Source organism: Brienomyrus brachyistius, chromosome 22 (assembly GCF_023856365.1).
Source record: "Brienomyrus brachyistius isolate T26 chromosome 22, BBRACH_0.4, whole genome shotgun sequence".
In the NCBI taxonomy this organism is placed as follows: domain Eukaryota; kingdom Metazoa; phylum Chordata; class Actinopteri; order Osteoglossiformes; family Mormyridae; genus Brienomyrus; species Brienomyrus brachyistius.
In genome coordinates, this window is record NC_064554.1 from 2,731,371 (window position 1) to 2,745,967 (window position 14,597).

General features: G+C 50.2%; 1 protein-coding gene across 9 annotated transcripts in view; it reads right to left on the bottom strand.

Moving 5' to 3' along the window:
* Nucleotides 1-14,597, bottom strand: part of LOC125718277 (glutamate receptor ionotropic, NMDA 2B-like) — a 50,663-nt gene that overhangs the window by 11,685 nt on the left and 24,381 nt on the right. For all 9 annotated transcript variants that reach the window (XM_048991991.1, XM_048991990.1, XM_048991992.1 and 6 more), the window contains 5 exons: nucleotides 7,794-7,937; nucleotides 6,856-7,126; nucleotides 5,521-5,707; nucleotides 2,787-2,901; nucleotides 1,615-1,823 (listed from right to left, as the gene is read on the bottom strand). In XM_048991991.1, coding sequence (XP_048847948.1) covers nucleotides 1,615-1,823; nucleotides 2,787-2,901; nucleotides 5,521-5,707; nucleotides 6,856-7,126; nucleotides 7,794-7,937 — 926 coding nt within the window. The remainder of the gene's footprint in view (nucleotides 1-1,614; nucleotides 1,824-2,786; nucleotides 2,902-5,520; nucleotides 5,708-6,855; nucleotides 7,127-7,793; nucleotides 7,938-14,597) is intronic.

Here is a 14,597-nt window from a genome sequence, read left to right on the forward strand (position 1 = left end):
TAGATGTTGGGTTGGTGATGGCATGCTCATGTTTACCATAATCAAATCATTCAGTGATTGGCTGGCATTTTCCCAGCCTTTGGGGTGGGTCAAGTTCATGATTCGGTAGGCCAGACCCACCGTAGCCCCCCCCTTTTGAGCCAAGCCTAGTACAAGAAAACAACAGAGAATGAAAGAGGTGAAGAGAATGAAAGCATGACAGAGAGCAAGGTGTAGGCAAAAAGAGAGAGGAAACGTCAATGATGGGAACAAAGAAAACTACAAAGGCATGAAGGACAGAAGCTGAGGGAAAGAAAGTGAAGGGGAAGAATCTGTACAGCGTCAAAAAGATCAACAAAGAGGTGAGTACAGGGACACAGGGAGCTGAGTGATGTGCTGATACTGCTGAAGCCAGAATACCATATCAAATCAAAAATAGGAATAACATATTAGTTCAGAGGTGTGTCAATGTAAGTGCATGACCTATAAAACAGAAGCAATGAGACAAGTCATGCATTTTAGAAACATAGTATGAAAATGACAGCAACTCCCAAAAATTACATTCAGTATTTAGCTGAATAAGCTATACAGCACAGACTTTAAATACAGGAAAACGCTTTAATAAAAGTGACAGGGTGCAAGGTTATAGGGGTCAATGCAGGCGACAGAGATCGGGTCATAGATACAGAAACAGGGTATGGAAAGAGGGACAAAGAAAGGGGACAGGGGCAAGGGAGGAGGAAGTCACCGAGGAAGGCAAGGTGATGCTAAAGAGGGACAGAGAGGGGATGTAGTGGTCAGCAGGCACATGGGTGGGCAAACAAAAAAACTTTATAACTATGGCTTTTCATGAAAATATGGAGGACTGGTGAGTTGTTTGGGGGTGCAGCAGAGAAAATCAGAACAGGGTGTAGCTATAGATGGAGGGAAGGACAGGGTGGGGCTGAGGGAGGAGGCTGTGGCTATGGGAGGGACAGGACGAGGCTGACGGAGGAGGGTGCGGCTATGGGAGGGTCAGGGCGGAGCTGAGGGAGGAGAGTGTGGATATGGGAGGGGCAGGGCTGGGGGAGGAGGGTGTGGCTATGGGAGGGACAGGGCGGGGCTGAGGGAGGAGGGTGTGGCTATAGGAGGGTCAGGGCTGGGCTGAGGGAGGAGGGTATGGCTATGGGAGGGGCAGGGCTGGGGGAGGAGGGTGTGGCTATAGGAGGGTCAGGGTGGGGCTGAGGGAGGAAGGTGTGGCTATGGGAGAGACAGGACGAGGCTGACGGAGGAGGGTGTGGCTATGGGAGGGGCAGGGCTGGGGGAGGAGGGTGTGGCTATGGGAGGGGCAGGGCTGAGGGAGGAGAGTGAGGCTGTGGGAGGGACAGGGCAAGACTGAGAGAGGAGAGTGTCGCTGTGAGAGGGACAGGGCAAGACAGAGAGGAGAGTGTGTCTGTGGGAGGGACAGGGCTGCATACAGGGCGGGGTTGAGAGAGGAGGGTGTGGCTGTGGGACGGACAGGGCAAGACAGAGAGGAGAATGTCGCTGTGAGACGGACAGGGCAAGACTGAGGGAGGAGGGTGTGTCTGTGGGAGGGACAGGGATGCAAACGGGGCGGGGCTGTGGGAGGAGGGCAAGACTGGAATATACTCTCACTGGAATTTGAGCTGTTTCCTGCAGGGCACTGTGTTCCTCATGCAGGTGCCACTCAGCGGGTCCACGTCCTCCACGATGACGAAGGGCGCTTCCTCCAGTGTGACAATGGACAGGTGATCATCCTCGCGCTCCTCGGCATCCGAGTACAGTTCAAAGCGAGGCCACACGTGGTACTTCATGCTCAGCGATCCATTCTCCCACTTCCCAACCTGGGATATGGACAGGAAAGGATAGAGGTGAGGAGCAGAGGAAGGAAAGAGCAGAAGGAAGGAAAGACCCTTTTCTCTCCTCAATGTCTGTCCTTTATTTGTGACTTCAGATCAGATTTCACTGTGATTTGCACCATTACGCCATCATCAAATGATTGATATGTAAATAACTCCATAGTAACTTCCTGCCTGTAATCAGGCTTTCTCAGACAATGGTGATAACCAGAGGTGGAAAACTCAGGTTTAGAAAGTACAAATTCAGACATAGATTGTGTTTCAGTCAATCAGTTGAGTACAGAGTCACATTTACTATGTACTGGTTGATTGGAACAAAATCTTGGTCTGGATTTGTACTTTCTGGACTTGAACTTTCCATCTCTAGATGATACTAACACAATAACTACAAAAAATCACGTCGGAGCCTTTTCTCTGAGCGACTGTCTGCGAGTCATCAAAACTGCATGACGAATCGTGGCCTGGGCGCAGAGAAAACAGGGAGGGGACTGCCACAATGAGGGCCAGAGGGAGGGGACTGCCACCGCGAGGGCCAGAGGGAGGGGACTGCCACAGCGAGGGCCGGAGGGAGGGGAGCGGGGAGGCCGAAAAGACATCAGAGCGAGACGCGGCCCAGCGAGGAAAAGTCTGGGCCCTGCAGTACATCAGGGATATGAAATGGGGGAGTAGGGCTGCCAGATCGGGGAGGGGGAGTACAGCTAACATTGTCCACAAGAGAATCGGGCAGCCCGGACATTTTGCAGCTCTTCAAAGGAGTAAAGACAGAGGAAAGCTCATTAGAACCCAAAGGAAGGCAATCTGGAAAGGGGCCTGATAGTTAAAGATGAGGCAGGCCCTGGGTGTGAAGTCACCCTGCTCTCTGGTCGGAGGATGGAATATAGATCGAGGGAGTGAGGAGAGATAAACCGTGAGGAGGCCAGAGGTGTTGTGGGATGGGGCGGCGCTTACTCTGGTCCACTGCCTCTCCTTGTCCAACAGGATGATAACCAGCTTGGGGTGCATCTGGTAACCATCCTCGCTGAAGGACAGGTTACGGCCCTCGAACGTCACGTTCATGAGGTACCTGAGCAAGGCAGCCGGAGAGAGCCGGTGTTAGAAACGCCATGTTCGTGCGGCTCGCTTACCGCGTACATGACGTGCTTATCCTGCGCTTGATGCCAGACACTACATGAGCATTCTGTGAGCGTTCCTGTCATCTGCTCCCCCCCCCCCCCCCGCTGTCTCCTCCTCTGTCTCTGTGGGAAACTGTTTCCATAGCAACACTCTACTTCAAAAACATGCATACAACATACAAATAAATAAGGAAATTAAGCCCGCAAGTGCATGCTCCTTCCTTAAAGGGGTCAGGTGTATCGTGCCCCCCATATGGCTCGCGGTAAAACAGCACACTATAATTCAGCTGAGGGCTCCATGCTGACGGACTTGCGTCACACTACCCACAACCCCTCCCGCTGACAGACCTCAGTACCACCCATACAGTAGCAGTCCACAAGCGTGTGCTTCGTTACAGCCCCTGCAACGTGGAACACAAACTACTTACACATGAACCGCATTCTACTGAAGAATGGGCTGCCGGTTACAGAAAAGGAGCACCATGGACAGCTGTTGCCAGGGCAACAGGACATGGCGAAGCCGTCATTACAGGTGAACATCTTGTACGTTTTTACTTAAGTGCCTGCAGCACCACTTACGTGTGCCAGCACTGTACCTACAGCCGCCGACCTTCGCTTAGTACGGAGTGCTACACACATGTTGCCATGGTACCCACAACCACTGCGATATCCAAACGGGCTGCTGTGTTGCCATGGCAACTATAACCTCACAGAGAGAGCAGCAGGAAGAAAAAGGTAGACCGTTTTTTTTTTTTAACTCTGGTTGCTGCTCCCTCTCTGTTCAACTGTACTTTTATGTCTAAAGAAGCATATGGTTGCATCCTGCTACAGTTATCTGCTCTCACACACGTTCCCACACAGACAAGTTAAATAGGCATGTAACTACTTGTTCCCTTCCAGTTTTTGCAAATAACCAAATAAAGCATGAATAAGTATACATTAACGCACACATCCACCCATGTTTGCACACACACAGCCGCATAAAATACGTACTGGATGGATTCAAAAGACGAGCAACAATATTAATTAGAAATAAATTAAACTCCGATGCAATTAGTCAAATAGTGGTGATAGGGGGAGTGTTTGTGCCCAGCACCTATGGAAATGAGATGCTTGTTGCCTGCACTGTCTCGCTACTCGGGAACGAGCAGCGGAGGCGACGAGGGGGCGTGGGGGTGGGGGAGACTTGTACGTTTGCAAGCTGGACGCTCGCATGTACCAGACACCGTGTTAAGCTGAAAGACGGAGGTGAGAACAGGGCAGTTTACTGTGTTAATGGAAACACTGCAAGACTAGGGGAAGTGGCCAAAGGGGGGGTGGGGTGTGGAAACTGACGGGGGGGTGGTGGTTATTAGGGACCTGGGACCTGTGGGCTGTTTGTGCTGCTCTGTAGGAACGTCTAAGCATGAGTGAGGACTGGGAGTAACAGATGTGGCACCGTTAATAATGAATCTAAGAGAAGAACAGGGTTCAGGGCTTAGAACAGAGCCATCTGCGGGCACCTTGAACGATGACAGTCCGCTGAGCGCTTACTGCCTTTAGCAGTGATTACTCACTGCCTTAGGAAATTTATTTTACACCTGGACACGCACAGTACCGCTTACGTCTGCTGTTTGGGGGTGAGTGTTTACGGGTGAGAAAGGTCCAAATTAAGACAAAGTAGCTAGACAGTATTTTATGTTCGTAACAGGTGATGGCCTGAAAACTACTACTATTCTGAAAGCACATTATGTTTATATATATATATATATATATATATATATATATATATATATATATATATTTTTTTTTTTAATTCATGACAATAAAATTCTTATTTAACTGCTGTTTTTCTTCACCCGTATATTTTTATTTGTTTGTTCACTTCAAGAATATGTTTTTACACAGGTCAATAAGAAAAATGTAAAGGTTAGCATGATAAGGCTACGAAACACTGGAGGCTAATTACATTAAGTGCTAAACTGGACTTAATTGCCTTCCTGAGACTGCAAACGTGTTTAATGGGAGAGCACGGTGTAAGAGGTCCAGTGCATAAATGCATGAATTTAATTAAGAAGCAGTTGCATTAACCTAAGCTACATGACACCTAAATGACAAAAAAAGAATCAAATACAGGGAAAGCAAAGCCAAACACACAGAAACAGGTGGAGAAACACAAGCTGAAATTAGTTTAAAAGTATAGCCCAGCAATGTGGCTCTTTAACCCCTCTCTCTCCGCTACCAGGTGGAACTGCAGGAAACGGTCAAGGTGGAAGGCTCACAAAGGCTCCTACTACTCACACAAGGCATCATTACAGTAAGGACCTAGAAAAGAAGCCATGAAAGGGACAGGCTTTTAGATGAACGTCCACGAATGGAACTTCAGTCTTCCTAAGCGACAGCGGCTTTCATACCAAAACAACTCAGGCATATAAAACCAAATACGCCAGTCAGGTCCACAGTGGCGACGTCCTCCGTCTCCAATGCCGACAGGACTGATTAAAACGCTGAGCACTGCGGCACATCACCGGCATCAGTAGCTTTTTGTGTCTCGCTGGGGTTGCCTGGGAAACGAGACGCAATCGCATCACCTGAGCACTTCGTTAGGATTGCCAGTTCCCTTCTTGTCCGGGGCTCCATGGCACTCAGACTTCAGAAGGGTGTGTGGCCCCCTGTCGAGCATCATGGTGGAGGTCGCCATGGCGATAACAGCTACCCCATCACGAACCCGGGCCTCCAGGGTGTAGTCCCACTCATCGTATGACACAGAGATCAGACCTGGGGTGAGAGGGAGTCAGAGGGAGCAGTGATGTTATACTGCTGATGTTAGACCTGGATCAAATATCAGCACAGAGAAAATAATAGTTTAGAAAACACAGGACCCCCCCCCCCCCCCCCACACGCAGTTTGGGGAAGGAACTTGGTCAGAAAGTAAGAATGAGAGTGCTGTCGGCAGAACCGACAGCATCAGATGTATATCCTCCGCGTCACTAAAACTCACAGCCCCAACCCTTAAAACAGTGAGGGTTCTATCAGAACTATATACACATCCTATCTGAGTTTTGAAATTTGAAATGCAGAACCGAGACACCGAAACAAGCAGAGACCACTACAAGCTGGAAAACACTGTCATGTGACAGGTGTCACGTGACAGGCGACCTTGTCTACATTGGCTGCGGGGGCGGGCAGTCTCTGCAAGACGCCACATTTCGCGGGTACGGAGTCTTCTCCTTCTACACAGTGTAGTCTGTTTGGTACAATGACAAAGGAATGTGAAAGGAATGTGAAAGGATTCTGCACGACAAAGGAATGTGAATGGAAAGGTTGGGCACTCGTTGGGCACGGACAGCAATTGCCGCCAGCGGAGAGTCGGAGGGCGACAGCACCACCGCTCTGAACACAAAGCATCCGCTAAACAAGCAAATAAGAACTCCGCCATTATTACCAGGCGGGATGGGAGATGCGAGCGGCCGACACCCAGATGGATCTGCTCTGCGGTTCTGCGTCTCACAGTGTGATAAAACATGGAGGGGGGAGGGGGGAGAGTGAGGGGGGGCCACGCTGGTGCACAGCTGCTTTATGTAATTCAAGAGATGAATCAGGAGAATTACCTAGAGGCTCAAAGCTGTAAATCTGACTGCTGTGTCGCACTACAGCGCGGAAGCGGGACCTCTGCTCCGCCCCCAGCTCACACTCATCACAATACTCCCCCACAACTGCCCCCCCCCCCCCCAGCCATGATACATTATGTTCCTGAACCCAGATCCTTTTTAATAGCCAGAAACCCCCGCCAGTGTCGACTCTTCCCCCAATTGGATCGAACCACAATCCCGTATTTATGGGGGACAAAAATCTCTGAATCCCATGTTCAGCCATGGAGACCATAAAGAATCTGCTAGGTCACCCTCCCCGGGACCCTAGTGTACCCGTGGGGAACTCCGCAGGCACGTTGTCGGCATCCCCGGCTACCAGCGATGGCACAATCCAGGTGTAGCCATATCCCGTGAGGCCCACGGAGTGGGCAACCCCAAAGATCGTGGTTGCCTCCTCCTTGGTGCAGTAGAGCAGGATGACGGGGCTCTGCAGCTTCTTCAGCTGGTTCTGGATCTTGGAGTCACCGTCGTCCACCGACATGTCCAGCAGCAGCACCTCCTCCAGCTCCCAGCCCACGAAGCTGTTCTCGATGGTGCTGCGGATCTGTGGGGGAGGGAGAGGAGCAGCTGTTTGAGCCCCGGCCCAAAGGAGCCCACTCTACGTCATAGCGACAGCGATGGGGACCAGCCGCGGCCTGGAAACCCCGCAGGTCGGCGCGCTTCAAAAGCAGGAGCAGGGAGGAGTGCTGGGGAACGCAACGAGCTGACTGCACTGAGCGGCCCAGGGGAGGAGCTTCATAGGAGGCCCTATCTCATGGGGACTGAGAGGCCCTCTGAGGCAGGAGGGAAAGAACGACAACACAAACACACACACTCACACGCGTGCACATACACCACAGTAACCAGAGAAAATACAAGAGTTTTCGATTTTTCATTTTTTTGAATGCAGTCATGAGGTCTGCATGAAGTAAAAAAAACAAAAAAAAAGGTGTTCACATTGTGGGGACATTTGGTATACCTGGACTGCACACACATATACACACAGGGGCGCTGTAAAGGGGGGGTAAATGATGACGATTCTCGGGGCCCATGACTGAGAGGGGGCCCAGAGAAGCCCCCAATAAACTGTGTTGGGTGCCCTGTCAAGATTCTTTTCATGGGGCCCAAAATCCTTAGCAGCGCCCCTGTATACACACACACACACACACACACACACACACATATATATATCTTGAGAACAGCCGGTTCTGAGCAGTTGGTAAACGGGTTACCTTGTTCACAAAGTCTTTATTGCCAGGATAGTAGGTGGTGACGATTGAAAAAATGTACCAGTCGTACTCCTCCATGATGTTCAACATGACTGACGCCTGCTGCTCGATGGACGGACCGAACTGGAAGAACATGGAGTTGTCATCCTGAGATGGAAAAGGGAAAGGAGACAAGACAGGAATGTTAGCGACGTGAGCCCTGCCTGCTTGGACTGGGCGTCGGAAGCGGCGGGAGGGGGGGAGACTGCACACCCTGGCAAACCTGCACCTGTACAGGAGCTTTGAGTTTATTTTGGGAAAAATAAGTCTATTGGTATATCAGACTGCGCTTCTGACAGCCAGGGAGAAGACCAGAATGTCTTTGGCTTAGGACGATGCGTCTCGTTCAACATCAAAGATCTTCCCCACTGGGGACAGGGTTGGGTCGATCTGTTACCTTGTTTCCGCATTAAGGAGACTGAGAGATACCAATTAAATAGCATGGGCGGGGGAGTAGCACAGGTTAGTGTGAAACATTAATGTACATTAGCTCTGGCCATCACTTCTCTGTCTGAGCCTGTAAGTTGAGTCTCACTTCCTCTATCTCACGGATGCCCTCATTTCTCCCCCTTAACCTCCACGCCCGCCCCTTTGACTCCCGGTCTGCCTGGAGTTTTTCTCCCTGCCGCTGCCTCTCGTGGCACTCCACTCCCTGTCCCTGGCCTATTTATTCTACTGAAATTACTGCCAGGACACAAATATAATTGAATTCCCAGGTCTGCGCGTCACCCCCTGAAAGGAGCAGCGCTGAGGTGTTCTGCTCGGCCCGGTCACTTTGTGAGCTCGACATCTCCATTATATAATTAAAACACAAACAGCAGCACCGCAGAGACCCTGTGTCCAGTTCCCCTCCCTGTAATGCCTCGCCGGGGCGCCCGGGCATCCCGAGGACGGCTATATCAATCGGGAGTGGCGGGCCCTCGTGTACAAGTGCCACCCACATCCTGGACACTTTCTAGAAGCTTTTTTTGAGCTGCTGTGACCCCTTAGCAGAGTGAAGGCACATGCACGGTGCAGATGTGAGGCCACATGAAGCCAGTGCTCTGTGCAACCCAAACCCAGAGAGGTGGGAAAGAGGCACCAGAAAGGAAAGGCAGGAACAGCAGCTGAGAGCCGGTCCAGTGACTGCGGCTCGATTCTGATGTCAGGGCTCCTGACACATAGGGCTGTCATACCAGGACCAAACAAGAAGGCCATGATTTCAGTGATGTCCTCAAAAACATAAATGCGGAAAGGCTGCGTGCGTCTCTGACGCACATGAAGGACCGATTCTTATCCTCCCGTGTTTGTGTGCATGTGAATGAGAGCGCCGGTTCGTCCCCTGAAACTTGCTCCCCGCTTCTTCCGCAAAGGGGAATGTAAGCGATTTCAGAAAAATTTTGGCATTGCGTACACTTCCCGTGCCAAGCAGGCTCGTCTGGAACCCGCATACAAGAGAAGGAAGTGGGTGGTGTGGCACACAGAGGACCCTGGCGTGGGATGGGATGAGGTCAGAAGGAGGGCGCTGAGCTGCGAGCGAGAGGGGAGTGGGAGGGGCGGGGAAAGGGGAGTGGGAGGGGCGGGGAAAGGGGAGTGGGAGGGGCGGGGAAAGGGGAGTGGGGGGCGGGGAAAGGGGAGTGGGAGGGGCGGGGAAAGGGGAGTGGGGGGTGGGGAAAGGGGAGTGGGAGGGGCGGGGAAAGGGGAGTGGGAGGGGCGGGGAAAGGGGAGTGGGGGGGGGGGGCGGGGAAGGGGGAGTGGGAGGGGCGGGGAAAGGGGAGTGGGAGGGGCGGGGAAAGGGGAGTGGGAGGGGCGGGGAAAGGGGAGTGGGAGGGGCGGGTAAAGGGGAGTGGGAGGGGCGGGTAAAGGGGAGTGGGAGGGGCGGGGAAAGGGGAGTGGGAGGGGCGGGGAAAGGGGAGTGGCAGCAGGACACAACACATATACATGGGATATTGACGCACACATACAAACGCAAATAAAGACACAATGAGAGACAAATTTAGAAATCAATTTGTGAAACATCAAACATGTCAGTCATCACTCAACAGTGCACAATAAAACACCAACAAGTGAACACAAGAAAACTATCCATCTATCTATCCATCTGTCTATTTCCTGCTTCTACTTCCTGCCTCATTTTTAAGTGCCATTAAGAAAAAAACTAACCTTTAATCAAATACACACAGACTTAATTAGTTCACACATTTGTCAGGTCATCATCTAATTAGCAGTGACCTTATTTCACATTTAAAAGATGAATTTAAAATCCTGGCCCGTAATTAAAATATTTGGTCAATTTAGCCCCTAACTTGATTATCATGAGCAGATCATAAAGCAGGTGATGGCTTTTCTAGTGAGTGTGGGACTTTTCACCCTCTCCCTGCATGACTGCCCCCAGCCACAAACCAGGTGAAGGTGTCTCCTTGCTAAACGGTTGTTGTTTTATACTCTTATTGCTGTTACCACCAAGAAGAGTCCAGCTGCTTCGGAAAGTGCTAGAATCCCGCGACACACCCTCATGCCGCCATGTTACACCCTGCCTGGGATGTCAGTGTTTTAGGTGGCAATAAAGCTAATTTAGAAGGATGAAATTGGGGAGGGTGTGGGGTTATTATACCTGCGATGGGATTGTGCATCAGCTGCCACTCATCACACCAAGCTGGTTTCATTTATGTAGTTTTATTCATCACTCATTCGAACCCACAAGAGTGCAAACCCACACAGTCATCAGACAGGAACAGCAAACCCACGCAGTCACTACACAGGAACAGGAGACCCACATAGTCAAGCAAGAACAGGAAACCCACAAGGTAACTACACCGGAAGAGGAAACCCAGCATAGTCATCACACAGGAATGGGAAACTTACACAGTCATCACACAAGAACGGGAAACCCACACAGGAATAAGGAACTCACAGGCATCATGCAGGAACAGGTAACCCACAAAGTCATCATACAGGAAGAAAAAAACTCACAAGCATCACATTGAAACAGAAAACCCACACTGTCATCACACAAGAATGGGAAACTCACACAGTCATCACACAGGAACCCCACAAAGTCATTTCACAGGAACGGGAAACCAACACAGTCAACACACAGGAACAAAAAATTCACAATCATCACACTAAAACAGGAAACACACACAGTCATCACACAGGAAGGGGTTACCCACACAGTCATCACACAAGAACAATAAACCGACAGTCTTCACACAGGACCAGGAAACCCGCACAGTCATCACACAGCAATGGGAAACCCACACAGCTATCACACAGGAACAGGAAGTTCTCAGGCATCACAAAGGAACCATAACCCAAGCCCCCAGCTGTGCTCCACAACCCACTAATCTGACCCCCATCCACACCCTTGTTGTGTCTGTACACAAAACAGTTAGTATCCCCATTCAACACAGGACCCCAATGTACAGAGCTGCCAGTCTCGGCCCCCTCCACTTCACAATCACACGGCTTCCCCTAACACTACTCTGTGGATGACAACCAGCTCTGCCTATTCTTCCCTCAGATATCCACACGCCTCGCTGACATCACAGCCCTAATGAGGAATCCCCATCTCCATCTGAACCTTTCAAAGACATAGCTTCTTTTCTACTCTGCCAAGCCTACCAATCACCATGACAACACTGCACAACTTGGATCTGACACTGTCTCCATCAAGGTCTGCCAGGAACCTAGGGATAATGATAAATGACCAACTATCCTTACTGATCACATAGCGGCTATCTCCTGCTCACAGATTCACTCTGTATAATATCAGGAAGCTTAGACCTTATTTATCAGAATATGCAGCTCAGCACCTAGTCCAGGTACTTGCCATCTCTCGACTGGACTACTGTAACACTTTACCAACAGGGCTGCCAGCGTGTGCTGTGAAACCACCGCAGATGATTGAAAATGCAGCAGCATGTATTCAATCTGCTGAAATGCTCTCGTGTTACACCTCTCCATCTCTTTTCATCGGCTTCCTTTAAGCATTTGCATGAAGTTCAAGTCCGAGGTCCTTGCTTTCAGAGCTGTTAATGGAACAGCACCTACCTACACTAAATAAACCTGCATCCCATCTCAACCTCATCAGTGAGCAAGTCAACTATACCTAGTGTTCCCTTCATCACATAATAATAACTCTAGATATGATAATATCTCATGTGTGGTTCCTCGATGTAAGAATGGGCCAACCATCCACGTCAAGAGTCCCTCTGAACCTCTAAGAACTGTCTCAAGAACCACATTTTCTAGGATTAACTCAACTAACTCTCCCACTTACTGACCTTCACCAGCTGTTCTTGGTTCATACTTTCTTAGCAACACTGGATGCTCTTTTACCAACTAGTCCTCATGATATATGAATTTGACTAGTTTTTCTGATGTTGGGTTCTACCAATCTCTGGTGCAACTTGAGCTCCAATTCTCACTGGTCACTCACTGGATGCTTGGCACAGCTGCACATGTACCGATGTTGCCTACTTGACAGCTCTATGCTCTTTGAAGCTGTATCTGCTTCACTTTGGACATAAGCATCTGCTAAATGAATATAACTGTAGATCCGTCCTGCAGCTTCCTCACCCAAGACTGACCTATTTGCCTGGCAGTGTGACTCGTGGCACCTAGATGACTATCAGCTCTCTTTACTTATCTTTTCCCCAGCTCTCTGTGTCATACAGCACCAGACAGCGCCAGGCTCTTCTGAGCTAAAGGATCCCGGAAGAAAACCACGAACGGCACAGGCGGCTGGCTCGCCATTTGTCAGGGTTGACAGAGAGAAGCAAATTCACAACTAAAGAGACCACAGATGTCCAAAGTAAAGCTTTCATAGGATCCTTATCGCCTCCATGAACGGAAAAAAGGGGATTCTGTTGGCTGAAGCTGGGAAAAATGTAGACACAGAAGGCAGGACAGACATTTCTAACCCACCCCCCCGTCCAACCCATGACCTGCTGCAGCTGGGGTATGCGGACACTCTCCGGCGCCACTCGCCTCACAGTGTGACTCAGTGGAGCCGTTGGCGTCCATCGCCATGCTTCCGGCCCGTGTCACTGAGAAACACACCGGTCCGTGGGCTGCCTGAGTGCTACAGACTCAGGTGGGCTTCTTCTTTTTTTTTTTTAACAGACACCAGCTGTTAAGAGCTGTGCGCTGAAATCTGTTACCGGATAAAACATAAATCCCTCACGCCGCTCTCACACTCTGATTAACACTGAGCTTTACAGCGAGATGGTTGCACCCCAGAGAAGCCCTTTAAAACTTAACGACTCTCCCTCAACTGACGTTTTTGATTCCTGGGGCTGCCCTTCTTCATACACATTCACTTTACTTGCCCCCCCCCCCCCCCAGTCTCAGTTTCCATCCTGAAAACCTTCCCTGTCCCCTGTTGATTATCTACTGAAGAGCATCAATTTTTCAGCAATTCCTAAAATTACCAGGAACACTCTGATAGAGATGAACAACATATACAAACTGATGCCACAGACACAGACTGAAGCACCGCACGCTAACATCTGAAACTGACACCACAGACACAAACAGATACTACAGACACATGCATGTAAATTAATACCACAGGCAAACGCACAAACTGATACCACAAACAGACACAAACTGACTCCACAGACACACAAACGCAAACTGACGCCACAGACTCACACCAGAGATTTGCATGCCTGCCTCCACTACACTTGCACAGCCTCACATAAGCTGCAGTGATGCTCCATCTCCACACGCCACCGCAGGTGAGGCATCGCTCTGCTGCAGATGCACACTAACGCAGCAGCAGAACAGCATGGACGCCCCCAATGCATGTTAATTCATTTTGAAGGGCGGTGCCCTGGAGAGAAACCACCAGGAACAACGTCAGCCCTGCAGCGGCCATGCCAGTAGCTCACAGGGCAGAGGGCATGCTCAGGGCCTGTTTGGGTGTGATGATGTGAGTGGGCCGGGGCATGGGTCAGTGGATTCGGTATCCCAGCTACCATCCCCCTACAGCCAATATCTCATCATAATTAATAAGTGATTAACAGTACGTCTGCCTGTTTGACATGCCAGTATTTACGCAAAATGACTTGGGGGGGTGGGGTGGATGGGTGGCAAAACCACTTCACTCTTAAGGCTATTATCTTGTGTGTCAGCGGGAGTTAATTAACATTGATTATTCACTTTGGGACATACTGATACCTTCATCGTGGACACACACAAGTGAAAAATGGGCCAGATAACCCTGAGATGAAGGCAGGCCTGTGTGTGTGTGTGTGGGTTGTCATAGTTGGGAATAGGGTTAGACATGAATGGAGAGTCCCCACAAAGATACTAAGACAAGTACAGTATAGATATGCACCTAATCACTGTGTGTGTATAAGTGAGTGTGCGAGCGTGTGTTTGTTTTATCACTCCTGAAAAAAAAGGAGATGGGGAAGATGATTTAACTATGATTGACGCCAGCAGATGAAAAGGTCATGGCCTTGTCAGTCCTGCGCCTGCTCATCTCTGCCTCTCTCTGCCCCGCCGCTCCCTTCCTCTCAGTCCCTCTCCCCCAAAGTCCAACACGTGAGTTGCCTCCATGTTTCACCTGTGCTCCCACCGCTGTGGTGAAGCATCCCCATCACTCTCTGCTATGTTCATTCAGATTGGCTAGATGGGAGTACGACATGGTCTCAAGGCTGCCAGAAGCACTTAGAGGAACATAATCAATCTCTCGCTCACACACACACACACACATACACACACACACACATATACACTCACACACACACACATATAAACACACACACACACACTCAC